At 46.0% G+C, this 23,851-nt stretch overlaps 1 protein-coding gene across 3 annotated transcripts in view; it reads right to left on the bottom strand.

Annotated features, from left to right (window-relative positions):
* Window positions 1-347: 347 nt before the first annotated feature.
* ANO10 (anoctamin 10) overlaps window positions 348-23,851 on the bottom strand; it is a 229,651-nt gene continuing 206,147 nt past the window's right edge. For all 3 annotated transcript variants that reach the window (XM_003409925.4, XM_010589895.3, XM_064274716.1), the window contains exon 13: window positions 348-1,324. In XM_003409925.4, the coding sequence (XP_003409973.3) occupies window positions 1,256-1,324 (69 nt within the window). In that variant the 3' untranslated portion in view covers window positions 348-1,255. The remainder of the gene's footprint in view (window positions 1,325-23,851) is intronic.

The raw sequence follows: 23,851 nt of genomic DNA, 5'->3' as shown, positions 1-23,851 counted from the left end.
GTGGCAGCTGGCCTCTGCGTGCACACCCTGCACAGGGAACCTGCCTGGTGCCCTCACCGCAGCTCCTCTGGGGCAGGTTCTGGCAGCAGCAGAACCTCCTGGGAGCTGCCTGGGCTTGGGCTGCAAGCTTTGCAAGTGGTCCCTGTGTGTCCCACCTCAAGCCAAGCCCCCCACCCAAACTCCCCATCTCGCCACTCCACCTTTAGTTACCTGCAGTGGCGTCACTAGGGTTGGTGTCACCCAGTGAGGTAGCTCATGGTTACCCCCCCATGCTAATTACCACAGTATTGTAGCTAGGACACCAGAAAATTTGAGAAAATTAGCAACTATAAAAACACCGGCAGCAATGAAAACAACAGCGTGTACTTGTCATGTGCGCAGACAAAACCATGTGATTCGAAGTGTCATTGTAATTGGGTAATAATGGCAGCTCTGACTGGAGTGTGTTAGAAGGTTCAAAAAGTAAATTAGCATGGAGTTTTACCCTTGTAGGTACAGGTGAGCTTGCGAAAAATGTTTTTGTTGTTATAACTATAGGGATATTTTTATAATAAATTTCTGCTGAAACACTACAACATTTATAAACAGTTGTCTTGGTGTCACCCCCGCTGATAATGTCACCTGGTGCGGTCTGCACCCTCTGCACCCCTAATGATGCCACTGGTTACCTGACCCAGGGCTGGCTTCCTGTCGGAGGGAGGTGGAGTCAGAGAGGTACACCTTGCCTTTAATAGCTCGGTTACTTCTGTTTCAGCTGATAAAGGAGCTGTGAACATATTGCAAGATAAGACCAGGAAAGAGGTCTATACCACGGTCCCGGTGTGCCAGACACTGCCTGGCTGCACCATTTACTCAACTGGGGCTTGGCAGGCAGCCCCTTCAGAGTGGTTCCTGAGGGGCACAGTGGGCACCCCCAATCCGCCAGCCTGCCCATGTGTCCCAGGCCATGGTGGGGACCGGGAGTGGCCATCACTTGAGGGCTGACGTGGAGAGAGGTTCAAGGGGCAGCGGTGGCTCTAAGCAGTCGGGACAGAGTGAAGAGCAGCTGGGGTGGGAGCATGGAGGGGCGGGCAGGTGTGGGTGGGGGATGGAGCCAACACTTCAGTGGGGTGCCTGCTGTGTGGATGCTGCTTCATTTGGTGGAGCACTGGGTCTGGGTCACGGTGCCACAATGCTATCCCGGCCCCTCTCCACCAGAGCAGATGTGACACAGTCACAGGCCTTGCGGACAGGGCAGCCAGGACAGCCAGGGCGCTCAGGCCGCCTTCTCCTTCCCACAGACCCCGGCTTCCTCCTTCAGGTTCTCGACCGCGAGCTTCAGCTGCTGTTGAGAGAGCACAGGACACAGGTGAGCCACACAGGCCTATGAGCTGCCGCCGCTGTGAAGGGCACCATGCTCTGCATAAGACCATCTTAGTTCCACTTCAAGTTAGTGGTGACCCCACAGAAGCCCTCCCCTTGTTCCTGGACATCTGGACTTCATATTTCTGTAGATATGGGTGGAAACACCACGTCATGATTTATAAGCCCAGCTCAGGGGTATTTTAGAGATTGTTGTTATTGCAGTTGAGTCGATTCTGACTCATGATGGCTCCATGTGCGCAGAGTAGAACTGCTCCATAGGGGTTTCAAGGCCATGACCTTTCAGAAGCAGATTGCCAGGCCTTTCTTCTGAGGTGCCTCTGGGTGGGTTTGAACCACCAACCTTTTGGCTAGTAGTCAAGTGCTTAACTATTTGCACCATCTGGAATTTTCTCTTCCCAGAACCCTCTGGGACGAGGGGGAGAGGGCCTGGGAGATGACACAGCAGGGGGTCTGGAGCACTGACTTGGGGCCATAGCTTTGCTCTACCCCATGAGCTGTGTGACTCTGGCAATTTGACCTCTCTGAGCCTCAGTTTCCACATCTGCACAATGGGGTAATGGTGTACATCTTGCAGGGTAGCTGTGAGGATTACTGCCCACAAATTACTGGCCCAAAGGAGACACTCCAAAAAGCCCAGAGGTTTTTCTTTTTCTTTCTTCCTTTTCTTTTTTTTTACCAGCCCCTTATCCTTACAGCTACAGGACATTTCCCAACACCAATCCAACAAAAATTAAGCATATCCATGCCATGGGATTGGTTATCCCACAGAGTCTCCCTGAGGGCCCCGCAATCCAAGGTTTCCCAGCAGAAGATCTGAGGCCAGGATGGAGGCTGAGACTGCCAGGTTGGAGGTCAGGAGGGATGCACCCAAGGCTCAAGGCAGCAATGGAGCAGGAAGTCCTGTTGCTTCCAGCCCAGGAGGCCTGTATGGATTGAACTGTGTCTCCCCCAAAATATGTGGTGGGATTCTAACCTCTACAGCATTCAGTATGGATTACACCTCAACATAAAACAAAAATCCTCACCAAAAAAAAGCCCAGTGCTGTTGAGTCGATTCCGACTCATAGCGACCCTATAGGACAGAGTAGAACTGCCCCATTGAGTTTCCAAGGAGCGCCTGGGGGATTCGAACTGCCGACGCTTTGGTTAGCAGCCATAGCACTTAACCAGTATGCCACCAGGGTTTCCAAATATCCTCACAACTGGACCAATAAGCAACATCATCACAAAAGGAGAAAAGACTGAAGTTGTCGAGGATTTCATTTTACTTGGATCCACAATCAACACCCATGAAAGCAGCAGTCAAGAAATTAAACAATGCATTGCACTGGGCAAATCTGCTGCAAAAGGCCTCTTTAAAGTGTTGAAATGCAAAGATGTCACCTTGAAGACTAAGGTGTGCCTGAGCCAAGCCATGGTGTTTTCAACTGCCTCATATGCATGCTAAGCTGGACAATGAATAAGGAAGACCGAAGAAGAATCGACACCTTTGAATTGTGGTGTTGGCGAAGAATAATGAATATACCACAGACTGCCAAAAGAATGAACAAAATCTGTCTTGGAAGAAGTACAACCAGAAATGTTCCTTAGAAGCAAAACTATATCTCACTTACTTTGGACATGGTATCAGGAGGAATCAATCCCTGCAGAAGGACATTGTGCTTGGTAAAGTAGAGGGTCAGCAAAAAAGAGGAAGACCCTCAAGGAGATGGATTGACACAGTGGTTGCAAAAATGGGCTCAAGCATAACAAGGGTGTGAAGATGGTGCAGGACCGGGCAGTGTTTCGTTCTGTTGTGCATAGGATCGCTATGAGTCGGAACTGACTTGACGGCACCTAACAACAACAACACGCCTGTGCATCTAAGCTAATTTAAAGTAATTATGTTACATGTAATGTAATGACTTTCCATAATGCAGTCTAACGTAGTCAATCAGTTGAGGTGATGCCAATGAGAGTGGATCCTGAACCTCATCACTTCTGAATTATAAAAAGCAGAATGAACACAGACACACACACAGGGCAGACAGACACCGCGTGAGGATCATCTGCACGCCAAGGAACCAAGGAGTGCCTGGGACCACCAACAAGGAAGGAATTGACATGGCTAAGGCTTGGATTTGGACTTTTAGCCTCCGTAATTGTGAGAAAATAAATTTCTGTTCTTTAAAGCCACTCATTTGTGGTATTTCTGCTAGAGCAGCACTCAGAAACTGAGATAGGGCTGGACACTCCCAGTTCTGAGGCTCCACCCACAGGCCCCTGCACCCGTCCTGTGGGTGCTGGGAAACATGAATACAGCTCTGCTCCACTTGCTGAATGAGTAACTACTCAGGAATTTGACTTGAAACTTACACACAGACTTTAGATAACAGCTATTGGCTTATGGATAAACAAAACTCCTCAACACAAAAACTGCTGGTGCCCTGGGTACCTGGCCATCCCTCTTGGGAGCCTGAGTGCCACGTGAGCCTGGGGGCAATGCTATACTCCTCTGTTTTTCAGGGAGAAGACCCCCTTTCCCAGCCATGAATCAAAAGCCTCTAACCTCCTGCTTCAACTGATTTTTTGCTGTAAGGTTCCCTTGTGTCTACGGTATCTCAGAGACCTTACTTCGACAGTCTCATCTTTCCTGAGTTTGTACTTCACAGGGCGGCTCAGAGATGGGAGCCGAGGCTGGCTCCTCTCCACTGGGTCTGGGGAGGGGACTGCCTGGCCCGTGCTTCCCTGTGTCTAAGCAGGCTCAGGGATGGCTGTTGATGGAGGGTGGTGGGGAGGGCTGGGTGGAGTCATGGCGGCCAGTTTGCTGGTGGAGCGGGGGGATTACCTCTGCCGGGCTCAGCTCAGTTGCACCATGGAGCAATAGGCAGGCCCAGAGCAGGAAGACACAGGGTCAGCGCTGGTCCAGGGAGGTACCCTATGCACATGACCATGGCTGCAATGTTCCATGTAACCCTAAGCCTGACAGAGTGGGTGATGGAGATGGCTTTAGTCTACAAACCTGGAAAAGCAGAACTGCCATGCCATGTGAGTCTCCCCAGAAGTTATTTTTGCATCTGCCACCTCTTCCATTTGGTCACTTCCATTACTAACACTATCAGGAGCCCACTTGGCCTGGGAACTGCTGAAGTAAAATATCTCCGCAAAGGAAAACTATACTATTTCAGCTCAGATTCACTGCAGACTCTCCTAGCTGGTGTCATTTAATGCTTGTAAGACCTTTTCAATGCCTTTTTATGAAAGAATGAATCTATTTCCTGACAAGTAACCATAAGAAATTAAAGGCTAAATAAATTCAACTCAACTAGAGCCATACTCCATCACTCGTCTGTCGTCCTGTGGTAGCTTGCCTATTGCTGTGATGCTGGAAGCTATCCCAACAGAATGCGGAAATTATCAAGAATATCATTAATATCATATGCAAGTAAATTTTTACTGAAGATAACTCAAAAATGATTGCAGCAGTACATCGACAGGGGACAGTCAGAAATTCAAGCCAGATTCAGAAGAGGACGTGGAATGAGGGATATCATTGCTGATGTCAGATCAGCATGGATCCTGGCTCAAAGCAGAGAACACTGGAAAGATGTTTACCTGTGTTTTACTGACTATGCAAAGGCATTTGACTGTGTGGATCATAACAAGTTATAGATAACACTGCAAAGAATGGGAATTCCAGAACACTTAATTATGCTCATGAGGAACCTGTATATACACCAAGAGGTGGTAGTTCGAACAGAACAAGAGGATACTGCATGCTTTAAAATAAAAAAAAGACGTGCTCCAGGACTGTATCCTTTCACATTTATTCAATCTGTATGCTGAGCAAATAATCTGAGAAGCTGGACTGTATGAAGAAGAATGTGGCATCAGGATTACAGGAAGACTCATTAACAACCTGTCATACGCAGATGATACGCTCTTTGCTGAAAGCAGAGGACTTACTGATGAACATCAAAGACTACAGCTTTTAGTATGGATTACACCTCAACATAAAGAAAATAAAAATCCTCCCATCTGGACCAATAAGCAACATCATGTTAAATGGAGAAAAGATTGAAGTTGTCAGGGATTTCATTTTACTTGGATCCACAATCGATGCCAAGAGGGTTCCCCCAACTCATAACTTATTAAAATAAACATGCTCCGAATTACTCTTTATAAAGCACCAAAGACTGATTTTTTGCATTATTAGTAATGATTATAATAGGAACCCCATCACTAAGTGTGTTGGCCAAATGCACAGCTTAACCTAAGACATTTTTCCTGAGACTGCAATGCTTCCCACAGACCTTGACATCCATGGGGGCCCACAGACCTTGGACAACCCCTTCCCCTTGCCTCCCAGGCTTGTGGCAGAGACTGTCCCTGGCTGAGCCCACAATCAGCTTCAGGATCCTTCTAATCACCAAACCCCATTGCCATCGAGTCGGTCCCAACTCACAGTGACCCTGTAGGACAGAGTAGAACTGCCCCATAGGGTTTCCAAAGAGCGCCTGGTGGATTTGAACTGCTGACCTTTTGGTTACCAACCGTAGCTCTTAACCACTATGCCACCTGGGTTTCCCTTCTAATCACAGAGCTCAGGAAATCATCACCAACTGACTGCACATCCAACCCAAGCGGAACTCTGTTAGCGCCTGCTCCATTACTCCTCCACCCCCAAGCCAGTAATAATAACCTACAGAAGGAATCGATCTGGGTAGCTCATAGCTGAAGGACTGAGAGACTCCCATGCATTCACTCCTTCCTCTAAACCGGTGGCCTCTTTCTGCTTCACAGAAAACAGGAGCCAGGTTCTCAGGTCAGTTCAGTTTGGCAATGGCACCTGGCTCCATGGAGTCCTCCTAGCCTCGGGTGCACAAGCCTGGCAACAATGCACTGCAATCACTCAGGAGGACACCTAGCCCCCACCCCAGGGATGCTGAGTGAATTGGTCTGGGGTGCAGTCTGGGAGGCAGGCCTTTGAAGTCCCCAGGTGGTTCTAACATGCAGAGTAAGCTGGGAAACACTGCCTGAAAGGAAGGCACTAAGCACTCTGTCAGGAGCAGTGGAAGGGTGACAGGAAGGGAATAACCTCCACACAAGGCTGTGCACCCGTTCCTCATCCACTCTCTGCAACGACAAATAAAGTCTTCTCGGCCCGGATGGCTTCTCTGGAGAGTTCTACCAAACTTTCAGAGAAGAATTAACACCACTACTACTAAAGGTATTTCAGAGCACAGAAAAAGATGGAATACTTCCAAACTCATTCTATGAAGCCAGCATATCCCTGATACCAAAACCAGGTAATGACACCACAAAAAAAGAAAATTACAGACCTATATCCCTCACGAGCTTAGATGCAAAAATCCTCAACAAAATTCTAGCCAATAGACTTCAACGACATATCAAAAAAGTAACTGACCATGACCAAGTGGGATTCATACCAGGTATGCAGGGATGGTTCAACTTTAGAAAAACAATCAACATAATCCATTACGTAAATAAAAAGACAAGAACCACATGATCTTATCAACTGATGCAGAAAAGGCATTTGACAAAGTTCAACACCCATTCATGATAAAAACTCTCAGCAAAATAAGAATAGGAGGAAAATTCCTCAACATAATAAAGGGTATTTCTACAAAGCCAACAGCCAACATCATCCTAAATGGAGAGAGTCTGAAAGCATTCCCCTTGAGACCGGAACCAGACAAGGATGCCCTTTATCACCACTCTTATTCAACATTGTGCTGCAGGTCCTAGCTAGAGCAATTAGGCTAGATAAAGAAATAAAGGGTGTCCAGATTGGCAAGGAAGAAGTAAAAGTATCTCTATTTGCAGATACCATGATCTTATACAGAAAACCTGAAGGAATCCTCAAGAAAACTGCTGAAACTAATAGAAGAGTTCAGCAGAGTATCAGGATACAAGATAAACACACAAAAATCAGTTGGATTCCTCTACACCAACAAAAGGAACATTGAAGAGGAAATCACCAAATCAATGCCATTCACAAGAAGATAAAATACTTAGGAATAAATCTCACCAGAGACGTAAAAGACCTATACAAAGAAAACTACAAGACAGCACTGCAAGAAGCCAAAAGAGACATAAGTGGAAAAACATACCTTGCTCATGGATAGGAAGACTTAACATTGTAAAAATATCTATTTTATGAAAAGCGATCTATAGATACAATGCAATTCCGATCCAAATTCCAAGGACATTTTTTTAATGAGCTGGAGAAACAAATCACCAGCTTCATATGGAAGGGAAAGAGGCCCTGGATAAGCAAAGCATTATGAAAAAGAAGAACAAAGTGGGAGGCCTCACGCTACCTGATTTTAGAGCCTATTTATACTGCCACAGTAGTCAAAACAGCCTGGTACTGGGTACAACAACAGAAACATAGACCAATGGAATAGAATTGAGACTCCAGACGTAAATTCATCCACCTGTAAGCAGCTGATATTTGACAAAGGCCCAAAGTCAGTTAATTGGGGAAAAGACAATCTCTTTAACAAATGGTGCCGGCATAACTGGATATCCATCTGCAAAAAAATGAAACAAGACCCATACCTCGCCATGCACAAAAAGTAACTCAAAATGGATCAAAGACCTAAATATAAAATCTAAAACGATAAAGGTCATGAAAGAAAAAATAGGGACAATGCTAGGAGCCCTAATACAAAACATTACTAACAATGCACAAACACCAGAACAGAAACTAGATAACTGGAAGCTCCTAAAAATCAAACACCTATGCTCATCCAAAGATTTCACCAAAAGAGTAAAAAGATTACCTACAGACTGGGAAAAAGTTTTTAGCCATGACATTTCCGATCAGTGTCTAGTCTCTAAAGTCTACATGATACTGTAAAAACTCAACAAGAAAAAGACAAATAACCCAATTAAAAAATGGGCAAAGGATATGAACAAGCATTTCACTAAAGAAGACATTCAGGTAGCCAACAGATACATGAGGAAATGCTCACGATCATTAGCCATTAGAGAAATGCAAATCAAAACTACAATGAGATTCCATTTCACTCTAACAAGGCTGGCATTAATGCAAAAAAAAAAAAACACAAAATAATAAATGTTGGAGAGGTTGTGGAGAGACTGGAACACTTCTACACTGCTGGTGGGAATGTAAAATGGTACAACTACTTTGGAATTTGATTTGGCGCTTCCTTAAAAAGTTAGAAATAGAACTACCATATGATCCAGCAATCCCACTCCTTGGAATACATCCTAGAGAGATAAGAGCCTTTACATGAACAGATATATGTACACCCATGTTCACTGCAGCACTGTTTACAATAGCAAAAAGATAGAAGCAACCAAGGTGCCCATCAACAGATGAATGGATAAATAAATTATGGTATATTCACACAATGGAATACTACGCATTGATAAAGAACAATGATGAATCTGTGAAACATTTCATAACATGAAAGAATCTGGAAGGCATTATGCCGAGTGAAGTTAGTCAGTTGCAAAAGGACAAATACTGTAGGAGACCACTATTATAAGAACTCAAGAAATAGTTTAAACAAAGAAGAGAATATTCTTTGATGGTTATGAGGGGGGAGGGAGGGAGGGAGAGGGGTATTCACTAATTAGATAGTAGATAAGCACTACTTTAGGTGAAGGGAAAGAAAACACATAATACAGGAGAGGTCAGCACAACTGAACTAAACCAAAAGCAAAGAAGTTTCCTGAATAAACTGAATGCTTCAAAGGCCAGCGTAGCAGGGGCGGGGGTTTGGGGACCATGGTTTCAGGGGACATCTAGGTCATTTGGCATAATAAAATCTATTAAGAAAACATTCTGCATCCCACTTCGGACAGTGGCATCTGGGGGGTCTTAAACGCTAGCCAGTAGCCATCTAAGATGCATGAATTGGTCTCAACCCACCTAGAGCAAAGGAGAATGAAAAACACCAAAAATGCAAGGTAATTATGAGCCCAAGAGACAGAAAGGGCCACATAAACCAGAGACTACATCAATCCGAGACCAGAAGAACTAGATGGTGACTGGCTACAACCGATGACTGCCCTGACAGGGAACATGACAGAGAACCCCTGAGGGAGCAGGAGAGCAGCGGGATGCAGACGTCAAATTCTCGTAAAAAGACCAGACTTAACGGTCTGACTGAGACTGGAAGGACCCTGGAGGTCATGGTCCCCAGACCTTCTGTTGGCCCAAGACTGGAACCATTCCCAAAGCCAACTCTTCAGACAGGGATTGGACTGGACTATAGGATAGAAAAAGACGGTGGTGAGGAGTAAGCTTTTTAGATCAAGTAGACAGGAGACTATGAGGGCAGCTCCTGCCTGGAGGGGAGATGAGAAGGCAGAGAGTGTCAGAAGCTGGCTGAATGGACACAAAAATAGGGGGTGGAAAGAAGGATTGTGCTGTCTCATTAGGGGGAGAGCAACTAGGAGTATATATAGCAAGGTATATATAAATTTTTATATGAGAGACTGACCTGATCGGTAAACTTTCACTTAAAACACAATAAAAATTAAAAAAAAAAAAAAGTCTTCTCTATCAGCCTCATTGATGAGGCCATGAGACCCAGCAAGGCTAAGTACCTTGTTTGGGTCACGGAGCTAGAGTCAGGGCAAAATGAAGCAAAGGTCTGGGCAGTTCAGGTGAAAAAGAAAGGGCTGGGCCTTCTGAAGTACAATATTTTCATAAAGATTTTTATTTGTTATGTCTAAAGGGAAGTTTACCCCCAACAAGCAATATTCTGAACATATTCTAATATGATTACAGCATTCAAATCTGCCCCGGCCATGTCATCAGGCCTCTGACAACCGTGATGGAAGGTCCAGGAGGAGGAATGGTAGCAGTCAGTCAGGCGGTCCTGAGGGAACTGCGTCCATCTCTTCCTTGGCAAAGGAGTCTGGGTGGTGCAAGTGGTTTGCAATTGGCTTCTGAACCTAAAGGCTGCCTGTTACACCCACCCTGTGACTCCATGGAAGAAAGGCCTGGTGATCCGCTTCCGTAAAAATTACGGCCTAGAAAACCCAGTGGAGCATTTCTACTTCGGAACACGTGGGGTCACCATGAGTCAGAGCCCACTCTACAGGCACTGGGTTTCATCTCCCTCTGGAAAGGTTGATGACAATCAGGTATGCAGGGCTCTTGCGTGTCCTCCCCACGCCGCCGCCCCCACCAGCTTCCTCACAGTCCTCCAGCTCAGGAGCGTCCTGTCAGCAGGCTCCATCCACTCCACCTGCCAAGCACACCCTGCCCCACTTCTCCCGTCTCTTGCCTTAGGGCTCCCGTCCCTGCCTGCGCTGAAACTTCCTCCCAGACTCTTCCTTTCTTGCCACCTTGCCCAAAAGCAGCCAGGGGACCAGAACATACTGCCCCAAGGGTTTCCCATCACATTTTGGAATGAATTTCACCCTCCTCCTTTCCTCTCATACCCTCTACCCTCCCAGCCCCTGACACTCCAGCCTTGGGTCTCTCTTCCAACACAGCCGTCATTCAACCTTAAGGGTCTTTCACTATCTGCCTTGGCTGCCCCTGAGCTCTGCATGGGGGACTCCTTCCAGCCACTCAGTCCTCAGGGTAAATGTCATTCCCCACAGAGCCTTCCCTGATCACCGCCAGAGAAGCCATCCAGTCACCTCACCACTACATGGAAGCCTCGTCCTGCGGGTGAGGAGCGTATATGAGCCATACTCAAGGTTCCTGAAGTCAGTGCTCCTCTCCTGAGCATGAATTTGTGGCCCTGTGCCTAGATCGTAAGAACACACAGTGGTAGCAGGAGCTTATGTCAGAAGTCTCAGTATTTCAGGGTTCCCAATGGTACCTGGCCTGGCCACAATGCAGATTTGGGCCCAGCCCCTAAGACTCTGACTCAGTGGGAGCAAGAATCTTATTTCCACAAGCCCCTCAGGTGTGGCACAGGTGCAGGTGTCTGCAGTTATAGCTCGGTGGGAGGAGGAAGGGGGAAATTTGAGGGCCATCTGGAAGGTCACCAAATTTTCGGCTTGGTCTCAGACTGAAACCAAGGCTCCTCCAAGAAGACCAAAACCCAGCTCCAGGAAGGCTACAAAACCTGGTGGCCAGGCCCGGCTCACCCAAAAGGTGAGACCCAGGTGTCCATGCTAAGAGCTGACCACCCCAGGGAGGGTAAACATCAGTTCAACTAAGAAAAAAAAAAATGTTGTTGGATGTCTACTTCTTAAATTATCTTTTAAGCCCTGTTTTCTCGCATATTTTGGATTTCTGAGCAAAATTTGCAAAAGTGGAACTTAAAAGCACTTTGAAAGGAAACTTCCCAGATATTTTCAGACCACAAATTACTTCCAATGGAGAGTGAGGAGCCCATGGAAGTGGCAGGCCTGCTTTACAATCACCCCTCAGGCATCTGGTCATCCCGGGGCTTCTGCAACAGGGAACCGACTGTGTCTAACTAGAGCCAACCCTGAGAGCTGGGCCCTCAGAATCCCTGTGTGTCTGCCAATGTTATGGGCACTAAGTTACTCAGGTGGCTAAAAGGGGCTGGATGCTAACACAACATGACCAAGCTAAAGTGAGGAGCGAGTGGCCCACCTTCTGGGTTTGGGGAACATTATTAGGTGCGACAGGCCCTCATCAGAGGTGCTCACTGTCTCTGTCCCTCACATCCCATCAATGGGTGCTAATATTTCCTCCAAGTTATGGGCACCCTAAATGCGGTCCTCACATTTCTGCAAAATGCACATGAAATCACTACTGTAACAGACCCCTCCCCAGGAACCCCGGGCCTCAGCAGGACGTGGACGCACTGCATCTAGGTTGTTTCCCACAGGCTGTGGGGCTCAGGCAGGCCTGGCCCAGGCCCCAGCCTCAGCCTCGTAGCTATTGTTCTGTAGCCAGCTTCCTGCCAATCTTGGCTGGCTACCTCCGTGCCTCCCCCACTTCCTGCATTTCTAATTGCGCCCATATAGCCAAACCTCTTTTTACCTCCTATTTTGTTGGCATAACTTTTAATGTCTGTAATATTCTGTTACCTGGGTGCAACTTAAATTAATAATGGTGGCCACCACTTACATCACATTAAAAAACAAAACAAAACAAAACCCACTGCTGCCAAGTTGATTCCGACTCGTAGTGGCCCAATAGGACAGAGTAGAGCTGCCCTATAGGGGTTCAAAGGACACCTGGTGGATTCGAACTGCCGACCATTTGGTTAGCAGCCGTAATACTTAACCACTGCACCACCACAGTTTCCATTACATGCTCTAAACTCTCTCTGTATATTAACTCATTTATTCCTCTTAACTACCCAGTGAGAGATATACCATTATTCCCATTTTAAAGATGACACTGAGGCACCAAGAGGTTGAGAAAAGTGCCCAAGGTCACACAGCTCACAGGTGGTTGGAACCCAGGCAGTCTGGCTCCAGAGCCTGGGTTTGACCTGAACACTGCCCAGCCCTTCCCTGGTATTGGATCCCAACATGATTCCATTTTTGTACTCCTTAGATGTCACCCAGTTATCTTCTGGGGTCACCTGTCTTATGAGACTCAGATCCAACTAGATCACACTTCTATGAGGTTCTGCCCAGTACTTTCTGGGTTCTTGATGAAACTTAAATTTTGTCTTGTCACACCTGGCTTAGATTTTCTCCTTCTGCTTCATCTCTAAACCCAAGGCAGTCTGGCTGTAGAGTCCACCATGTTACCCTATCCTGATCTGTAAGGGCACATTTAAGCAAGGTTTAAAAAGCTGCTTAAAACTCTAGAAAGGAAACTTAAAAGTCAATTTAAAAAATCTGGAAATCCTTGTTGTTGTTGTTGTTGTTGTTTTTAAGACTCCTGAAGGGCATGTGGAAAGTATGGTGGGAAAGTTAGTTGGCAAAATCACAATGCTCGAGCAGCTGAAACATGGCAAAGAAGTAATGACGAGCGGACTGCTGAAGAGAACATCTCCAAGGAGGAAAAATAAAAAGAACAAGGAAACCTAAATCTGGCAACGAAGGGCAGTGTACTAAAAGGGGAACAGAAACATTCATAAATTATTGAGGAACAAGAAAGGTTAAAAGAGGCAATGTGTCCTTCATTAGATGAGGAGAGAAAGCTCGTAACAGATGTTCCTGAGAATTGAATGGATTCTTTTTTGAAAACCAAAAACTTCTGTGAAGTGTAAACAGGCACCGGTCATCCCCAGATGTCAGTGTGGAGAGCAGTGGGCTCTGGAGGGCCTCAGGGACCCACCTAAGGGGACACTGAGCCCGGGGCCTGGAGTGGAATGGCCACCGCCATGTAGGATCAGATCAGAATTCAGAAGGAAGTTGTAGAGGTGCAACTGGAAATAAAAGAATCAAAGTCTTTAGGTTCAAAAGTAAGACATGACTAATGGTAAGGGAATAATATACATAAAAATTATGATTAATTACTTCTAGAATGGCCACCAGCGATGTGTGTAAGGACCACATAAGTAAGAGGGTGGCAAAGACGATGGTAATGAAGACATGGAAGTAATGTCCTCAGATAGGAGGACAGAAAAGATCGATGAGGGGCCACCAATTCTGTGTGAGAAAAGGAAAAAAAAATTTCATACTTTGGCAAATGACAATGTTAGAATAGTATGGTGATCAGCTTGCCTCCAAATCAGAGGATAAGCAACCAAGTATCTTTTTATAACAGAACAACCATTAATGGCATCTTTCACTGCAGTAACCAGGTCCACAGGTATGAGGCTATTTTGCAAACTGAAATGTGGGGAGGGAACACCGCATCCAGGTTCTGCTACCATATGGTACTGGCTGTCTAGCAGAGAGCAAGCTCCACAGGGTTACCAGTTAGCATTAGCCCCATGATACCAGCACCTTCAGTAATGTTACTAAAGGACATTAACCCAGATGCTCAGATCACCCAGATGACCAATAGCAGCTGGTCTGGAGGAGGCATTTCCTGGACAAGATACACAGCGTCACTTTATTTATTCAGGAACCAACCCACTTCTGAGTTGAACATACCCAAAACAAAACTCACTGCTGACCCTGGTGGCACAGTGGTTAAGCACCTGGCTGCTAACTGAAAGGCCAGAGGTTTGAACCCACCAACCACTCTGTAGAAAAAGATGTGGTAGTCTGTTTCTGTAAAGATTACAGCTTTGGAAACCCTAAGGGGCAGTTCTACTCTGTCCTACAGAGTCACTGTGAGTTGGATCTGAACACAGGCAATTCAAAATTTTTTACGTGCTGTTCCTTCCTCCTGGATCCGGCTCCAGGGTGATGACTGGGAGGAAGGGTATACCTGGGGGGCCTTGAGAATGTAACCTCCTTCCTGTCTGGAAGCTCTGGGAGCCAAGGATTGAGGCAGCACATTTCTTGAGTTTGCCAAGGTCAGGAGGCCTTGCCTGTAGTCACACAGGTCACTGGATCCCATAAAAGACAAGACCCAGAGAGGTGTATGGCTGCCAAAAGCTGAGATGACCATCTGGTCAACCCTCTGTTTTAATCTGCAGATCCCAATCTGATAAACTAGTGACAGCCCAGGGTTCTAGCTGGGAAGGGAGGCATGGACAGGCCAGTGGATATGGAGGGGGTAATGGAGACCGAGCACGAGTGGCCTGCTCCAGAGAAAGCCCTCACAGGCGCCTTCACTGAAAGCTGTGGTGTATGGGTGGCATTTTCGGAGATGAGGACTGAAACAAACAAACTGTTTGGGTCAGAATAGAAATAAATACCACTAATAAACAATATGAATCAAAAAGTCTCTAAATAGACCCTGAGTTGGGGGTGGCTGCCTGCAGGAGGTATCTGTGGTGATCAGAGGCACCGTATTTTTACGTAAATAACACACGCGTTGTATGTTTTTGCCAACTGTGCAACCATGCTATTTTCATAAGCACGCTATGCTGCGTGTGTTATATGGGTGGGCGCGCTATTTGCATGGGTGTGTTATTTTTGAAAAAAAAAATGTAATCCAGTGCTGGCCCTCTATCACAGTCTTGAGTCCCTGAGTACGAGCGGACACAATTTCACTGAGGCATGAAAAAGAAACCCAGAGATTTTAGAAAATAAGCTGATGAAGTAAACAGCCTAGTAACTGAAATAGAGGAAAACAGTCCTGCCATCATGCCAAGGTTTTAACAAAAAAAAAAAAAAAAATTTTTTTTTAATTCAAAATAAAAGTATTTTTCTTAAAAAGTAAGGTGAAATCCCTTTATTCTGAGAAAACCCTAACAGTAGCCACGAAGTGGGACAGGATACCAAGCTGGTGAGCTGCGTTTGTACACGGATGAGCTCTGCATGCCTTCAGTGTTCCCAGGAGGGGAAGGGGCGCAGGATGCTGAGGGCCCCGCACATCACAGAAGGAGCTCCACCTAGCAGAACCATCAAGGCCATCACCAGAGTGAAAACAGAGCCTTATAAAATGCAGGTGCAACTTCAGGCCTCAGAAAAAGCATAACTGTTTCTCACCATCTTTAGAGTCTTCCCCAGGCCAGTGTTTCAGGACGTTTTCTCCCTTCGGAACACTGTTGGGACTTCGATAAACATAAAAAAAGTATATCTTCCATTAACGTCTAGTTTCCCAAAATCAGTATTCTAACAAAAACCATGTCAATTAATTGTGATACGGACTACGCTCTTTAAGACTATCACCTCCATTGCCCAAGAGATTGCTACGTACCCTTCACCTCCGGGAGCAGGATTTTGCCCCCAGCCAGGTAAGAATGGCTGCCAGTCTCTATGGCTGCCGGTCTCTATGGCTGCCAGTCATCAGAATTGCAACACTGGGCAACGCTTCTTCAAGCTTGAGCAAAGCCAGAGCCAGGAGTAGTTGGCTGGGTTGTGCTAGCTTTTTTCTCCAAGAAAGACACAGTAGGTGCTCTGGTGACCCAGTCCTGCAGGTGAAGAGGGTCCCTGGGAGATCCAAGGAGGTAGTTCACCCACACTCTGGGGACACATCTGTGGGTTTCCAACTCCCCTCTCCCTTTTTAAAGAATTTTTTTACTTACAGTCCTTAACAGGAGGCTAACCTTTCTTAGAGGAACAGGGCCTACACCCCCTGCTCCCCTACATACACACACCCAGAAAGGCCTGGATGAGGGGAGACAGTAGATTTGTCTGTGAGGAGGGAATGGCTTTTTCACAAACATGTGTACTCTAGGTCTTTGGAAGCAAAGAAATCCAAGACACTGGTGTGATCAGACACAGAGCCTGGATGAAGAAATTGGATCATTCGTGATGGACACTCCACTTACAGGCCAGCCTAACCACACGAAGTCTCTCCTGGGTATGTGTGTACTGCACGGGGGATGTTGCCTTTGGTATGTCAGTGCAGGCTGAGAGGGGCTTTTGGTTTTGCAATGACAACAGGTTTCACTGTAATTAACAGTGGGTCCAGCCATGGGTTAACCATCTAGTGCCAGACGTGCATGCCCCTCTTGGCCTTGAAGAGGAGAGGTCCCAGGATGCTGAGTTGGGAAGGGAGTTGAGCCAGAGTGAGGCTGGGAGAGTTGGCACATGCAAATACACAGGCTTATCCCTGCTTCAGAAACCCTGGTGGCGTAGTGGTTAAGTGCTACGGCTGCTAACCAAGAGGTCGGCAGTTCAAATGTGCCAGGCGCTCCTTGGAAACTCTATGGGGCAGTTCTACTGTGTCCTATAGGGTCGCTATGAGTCGGAATCGACTCGATGGTAGCAAGTTTGGGTTTTGGTTATCCCTGCTTCTGACCATATTCCAAAGGCCTTAAAAAGTGGCTCTTTTGGGTTCTTTCCAAAATAATGGAAATATGATAATTTATTATAGTGGTTAAGAGCTCAGCTGCTAACCAAAAGGTCGGCAGTTGGAATCCACCAGCCACTCCTTGGAAACTCTGTGGAGGCAGTTCTACTCTGCCCTGTAGGGTCACTATGAGTTGAAGTTGACTCAATAGTAATGGGTTTGTTGTTTTGGTTTTTATAGATATGACAGGGCCACCCTTTGTCCACTTAATAGAAATAGAAAAATTCTGATTTTTCTTCTCCTCAGTAGGAAGTCACACCAGTAAGTCTCTCCCCCTTTCTCTTCTTAGGCACCAGATGCATGGGTGAACTTAGAAGATGTTCTTGGCTCCTTATGTGAGCCCAGTATTGCCAAATTTGTGTGTTATTGGGCGGGGGGGGGAACATTACTGTTTGTGAACTCAGAAAGAGGAAGAAAGAAAGCTAGAGCTAAAATGTTGTGGTACTACCCACACACCCTGTTTGGAAGAGGATGCAAAATAGGAGGAGTAGTAAAATGCACTTCTAGAAGCTCCTAAAATCACCGCAGAAACAAGCTAGAGCTAAAATGTTGTGGTACTACCCACACGCCCGGTTTGGAAGAGGATGCAAAATAGGAGGAGTAGTAAAATGCACTTCTAGAAGCTCCTAAAATCACCGCAGAAACAAGCTAGTTCATTTGCTTCCATCACTGCATCTAAGTCTAAAAATGTCACTGTATTTTGTGCTGTGAGAGAAGCTCTGCCCTCATCACACACTTATCAGAGACTGGATAGTTCTAGAAAGATGGTGTCTATCCACGTGATCAGTGCTCTCTTTAGTCCAACTTTTGGAAAGAAGGTCACAGTCACAGTTCAAGGTGAGCTGTCAGCCAGTGCAATCCTGCTTAAGCTACAGGACTGCAGACACAAGCTTCTAACTGAAAGTCACGACGATATCTACAGCGTGTGTCACAGCACCACTACCTCCTTGCTTTGCTTTTAGAAACACGAGCTGATCCATCTAATAGGTGTTGAATTAAATATGCCTTCAAATATTCAGGTCTTCCTCTAATGTTACTGCTGTCTTCCAGTGTGAAGCCAAGAACAGCAGAAAGCAGAAGAGATAAGCTGTTTGCTAACAGGGAATCCCCTGGTCAAAGTCATAAAATATGGATTTTTTTTGCCTGTTACTCAGAACGACCCACAAGTCATTTTGTTAAGAGGACATGGAATAAATGTCGCAGGAGCACAGGACCAGACTTTGGTGGAGTGGCTCTATGTCACCTAAGAAAGCCCTAGCTGATTCATGGAGCATTCATGTGGCTCCAGAGAGGAAAGAAAACCAGTATTTCCATTAATTGTGTTGGGCAAGTCAACTAAACAAGCTTGTGCAGAATAAAAAAATATGCAACTGTACCAGGTTGTGGGTATCCTTCTTTTTCTTGCCCTTTGAAACAAGCATGCCAGATAAGTATTTGGCAAGGCACATGGATAAATGCTCTTATTTCTGTAGGCTTGATTAAAATGACATGGAAGAGTAAAATGTCCATACAGTTAATAAAATAAACTCAGGGACAAAATGCCAGCATTTTTACTTTCAAAGTGGAACTGGCATCAACGCCAAGACTTTCTCAGTGTCCTCAGAAAAGCTTGCCACTCCCCTGCAGGCACAGCTCAGTGGCCGAGTATCCTGGGCTGGGAGGAAGTGACAGCTGACCAGACAGGAAAACACGTATGAGATGGAGATAGAACAAAACAATGCAGTGAGTCGGAGCTGAAAGGTCTCAACCCAATGAGAGGACAACTATTTCCAAACAAAGCCTTCATCAGCTACAATGCTCACCACTAATGATGACAGGTATCAAGAAAGGAATTCTGTCAACAGTTCTCAGGTTCTTGCCCTCTAGGGATTGTTTTCCATCCTTAGGGAATGGTTTTTTTTCACTGGGTAGGGAAACCTCATTGCCCCCACATACTGTATTTAACTCCGGGCTAACCATGCTAAGTGCTGTGAAGAACTTGCAGTCCCTGGGAGAGTGTGGGAGATACCTGGACTTCTGGCCACCAGGTGGACACGCCTGGGCTGGACCTTGAGCCCACCTCTCTGGTCCCTCCCAGTCCTCTATGGCCCTCCGCTATCCCCTATGGCCCTTTTGCCTGGGCCCCTTAGTGCAGAGGCCCCTGTGCAGGCTGTGCAGAGCACTCTGGGGCACTCCCAGCATGTCACTCTTGGCTCTTGCTATCACCCTTCATGCCCACACACTGAACTAGTAGCAGGTCTCTGGTTTGAGGGTCCCATGGCTTTACATGCACTTGTAAATTCCTACTGCTCTTTGAAGACATAGTGTGTGTGTCACATCTTGCATGAAGCCTCCTCAGACCACCACTGGCAGGGCTGGCATGCTCCCCTGTGTGTATTCTTTTGCTCCCTAAACTACTCCACACTGGCTCCTGGCCCTATTAATTCACTGAAATAGTTCCATCTAAGGTCACCAAGCTGGATGATGAATAAGGAAGACTGGAGAAGAACTGATACCTTTGACTTATGGTGCTGGTGAAGAATACTGAAGAACGAACAAGTCTGTCTTGGAAGAAGTACAACCAGAATGTTCCTTGGAAGCAAAGATGGTGAGACTTTGTCTCACATACTTTGGACATGTTAACAGGTGGGACCAGTCCCCAGAGAAGAATATCATGCTTGGTAAAGTAAAGGGTCAGTGAAAAAGAGGAAGACCCTCAAGGAGATGAATTGATACAGTGGCAACAACGGGCTCAAGCATAATAATGATTTTGAGGGTGGTGCAGGATCAGGTAGTGTTTCATTCTGTGATCCTTCAGAAGCAGGATGCTCCATAGTGCTGCTGATCCCAGTAGTAGTAAGAGGCTGCATGCCTTCAGACCTCCTGGAAGAGATTTCCCTTGAGATACCAACTGACACAACCCTCAAATCACCTTCAGAGAGAAAACATTTAGAAATATTCATCAGGCCCCTATAATATGTTAGGCTCCCTGCAGCGTGAAGAGTTGAGATAGCGTGTAAAGCAAAAGGGAAGGTAGGGACCATAGAATCAGATGATGGATGGATAAGCTTTAACTAGAAGACAGGAGAGAGCACTCCCGGCAAAGGAAGCAGCATGTGCAAAGGCCTTGGCATGGAAGGATGAATGGTAACTGCAGGAGACAGGAAGAAGACCAGCGTGGCTGGAGGGAAAGAGGGAAGGGACGTGGAGAGTTAGCCAGGGGTTGGCAGGATTCAGCCTTGTACACCAGGCTATTGCCTCTACCCAGAAGCACAGGAGGCCATTGTCAGGGATTAAGTATGGGGTGGGACATCTGTAGATTTACAATTAGGCTACATCATGGAGGACAGATTGGGGGGTGTGGCCAGAGAGGATACAAGCTGATCAGTAAGGAAGTCATTCCAGCAGTTTTCATGAGGAATTAATGAGAGTAAACCCACTGCTGTCGAATGGATTCCAACTCATAGTGACCCTATAAGACAGAGTAGAACTGCCCCATAGGGTTTTCAAGGCTGTAAATCTTTACAGAAGCAGACTGCCACATCTTTCTCAGGCAGAGCGGCTGGTGGGTTCAAACTGCTGACCTTAGCAGCCAAGCACTTTAACCACTGCCCCAACAGGGCTCCTTGAATGTATAAGAAGGTAGTCAAAATGTAGAGAAGTAGACAAATTTGAGAAATGATTAGGAGATGAAGTCAACAAAACTTGGTTTTCTGATGCTCCCGAGCTGTGCATTTGGGTGGATGGCTGTGCAGTTCACTGGTCTCCTCTCTACATTGTTCAACAGGGCAGAAAACAAGATGGTAGGGATAGTGGGACAGGGAGAGGTTGGTGTTCTTTATTCCATACTCAAGGCTTACTCTGATCTATGAGTACTTTCATGGGAGGATTTTATCATTTCATTTTGATCCTTTCTCCAGTTTTCAGTATCACCTTCTGTAACCCTAACAAGCAGGCAAACAAAACCCCTCCTGTTAGCCACACTATGCAGATAACTAGAGAGCTGGCTACCAAGTGACAGATGCCATGGAAGAAATGCCCAGCTCATTTGCGCCTTCCCTTAAGGGAGGGACATACACCCATGTCCCTTCCATAAAAAAGCATCAGAAGGGACTGTGATCATCTGTCCTTCATCAGTTCTCTTGCCAGCTAGGCAGCAAAATCTGTTTAAACATTTCCAGTCAGAGGGAGGACACTCCTCACAAGGAATTCCTCCCTCCCCCCCGCCGCCCCCGCCATTTTGGTCAGCTTGAATGATCAGAAAGGTCTTCTTTTATTTTGCCAAATCTAACACACTCTTTCTTCCAGCCAGTTGTCCTAAGTCTGCTCTCTGGAGTCATAGCAAAAACAACAACTGTGAGAGCAGCTAACATTTACTTCGTGTTTATCACTCTGCCACGCACCAAGTGAACTAGTCCCATGGCAACCCCAGAGGTAGATACTCTTACTATCTCTATTTTGTAAGGCAAGAGCCTGGGCCTTGGAGGGGGAAAACGATCTGCCCTCAGCCACTAGGAGATGCCCAGTAGAGGTGGAAAAAGATGCCTGGGCCTCCGCATTTGAAGGAAAGTTATAATCCACCCTCCCCCATTCTCAAATCATCTTGTCTTTTCTGGGTGAAAAACTGTCACTTTCTCCAACTTTTCTTCACGATATGGTTTTCAGAGCATTCTGACCACTCCTGAATTCTTCAGTGACTTTACAGAAATGCAGGACCGTTTATCAGGATTACTTGGGAGCCTGTCATAATTATCAGGATTACTAGGGAGCCCGTCATAAACGCAGTCTCAGGCCCCACCCGAGACCCGCTGCATCAGAATCAGCATTTTAATGAGATCCCCAGGGGATTTGTGGTAAGAAACACTACTCTCCCAGTCTAACACTGAATACAGCTGGAACTTTCACTTATTAATTCATTAAACCAATGAGCAGTCATTAAAGACCTACTATTTGTACGAGGCACTCTGTACACACCAGGAATCCCCCAAAACCCTTCTAAGTAGAGCTTAGAGTCCAGCAGAGAGAGATGCATAGGACAGTGGAGCCTTCAAGTGCTAGGGGGGAGTTCAGGGAACAGCAGCTGACTCTACTTGGGGCTGAAGGGACCCAGGGTCAGGGGGTCAGGGAAGGCTGGTGAAGAAAGCACTTGAGTCAAGTGCTAATGGAGTGCCCTTTGAGCAGTCAGTGAGAGACGGTTTCTGAGCAGGAGAGTGTGATGCCAAAGAAAGGAAGGTGGCTGAGAAATTCAGAGAAAGACCTTGAGCAGGAGAGGTGGCCAGGGCCCAGGAGGCCATGGGTTGTACCCCTTTGTCCTGGACACTACTCTGTTACTGCAGGCTCTTCTTACATAAGCTTTTTTGGCAGCCTCCCTCTTCCCTCATGTGAACTTGCAGCCAAGCAGAAAGGCCTGCTTTTTTTCACATGAACTTGGTTTTTGGTCAGACTTTTCTGATCCTATACTTTTGTCATTTTTTTATTTGAATTTTTAAAAATTAATATTTTATTCTTGATGAAAATATACACAGCAAAACCTGCTCCCATTCATCATGGTTCCTAGACACAATGATCAATGACATTGGTTACATTCTTCACATTGTGTTAACATTCTTGTTATTTCTGTTCTACTTGTTTCACTCCCCTTTACTTAAACTTCCTACCCCAAACCTCCTCATCTATGTTTTAAAACAGCTGTCGACCATTTGGTCTTATATAATTTTTTTAAAAAAAGAATGCAATACTCAAGAGTGACAATATTTTTTTGAGCTAAACTGTTACTTAGTTTCAAGGTGACTTCAGGGGGTAGTTTCAATTCAGGGTTTGAAGATTAACTCAGGGCCATAGTCTCAGGGATTCCTCTAGCCTCAATAGGTCCAGTAAATCTAGATTCTTTAGAATTTGAAGTTCTATTCCACATTTTCCCCCTTTCTAGCAGGATCCATCTATCGTGTCCCTGATCAGAACGTTCAGTAGTGGCAGCCAGGCACCATCTAGTTCTTTGGGTCTCAAGGTACAGGAGGCAGTGGTTCATGGAGATAATTAGTTCTGTAGTCAGGTTCCATCTCTGATTTTTGGTTTTCCTTCTTTTCTTTTGCTCCAGGCACTTAGAGACCAATAGTTCTCTAAGTGCCTGGAGCAAAAGAAATAACTCTCTCAGATGGCTGCTCATAAGCTGTTAAGACCCCAGACACTACTTACCATACTGAGAGGTAGAACACAAACTTTAAGTATTGTGTTATGTTAGTTGACTGGATTGTCACATGAGACCATGGCACTAAGCCCTCAAACCGAGAGAACTAATCCCGTGAGGTGACTAAACCAAAAACCAACCTGTTGCCGCTGAGTTGATTTAACTCATAGCAACCCTATAGGACAGTAGGACAGGGTAGAACTGTGAGGTAACTGCTTATGTCTAATTAGCATCAGCACCTGCAGCACCCTCCCCCCCTTTTCAGTTGTCATTGTTGCAAAACCATATGTAACCTAGCATTTGCCAAGGGAGCCCAGATAGCACGATGGTTAAGCACTTGGCTGCTAACCTAAAGATTGGTGGTTTGAACCTACCGGCTGCTCCGTGGGAGGAAAGACCTGGTGATCTACTCTTGTAAAGATCAAAAACCTGTTGCTGTTGAGTCGATTCCGACTCATAGCAACCCTACAGGACAGAGTAGAACTGTCCCATAGGGTTTACAGGGCTGTCAATCTTTTTTTTTTTTTTAATAATCTTTATTGTGCTTTAAGTGAAAGTTTACAAATCATCAGTCTCTCACACAAAAA

The sequence above is a fragment of the Loxodonta africana genome, chromosome 22, assembly GCF_030014295.1.
Source record: "Loxodonta africana isolate mLoxAfr1 chromosome 22, mLoxAfr1.hap2, whole genome shotgun sequence".
Classification (NCBI taxonomy): domain Eukaryota; kingdom Metazoa; phylum Chordata; class Mammalia; order Proboscidea; family Elephantidae; genus Loxodonta; species Loxodonta africana.
Note: the sequence above shows the minus strand (reverse complement) of the source record. Positions and strands in the feature narration are given on the sequence as shown.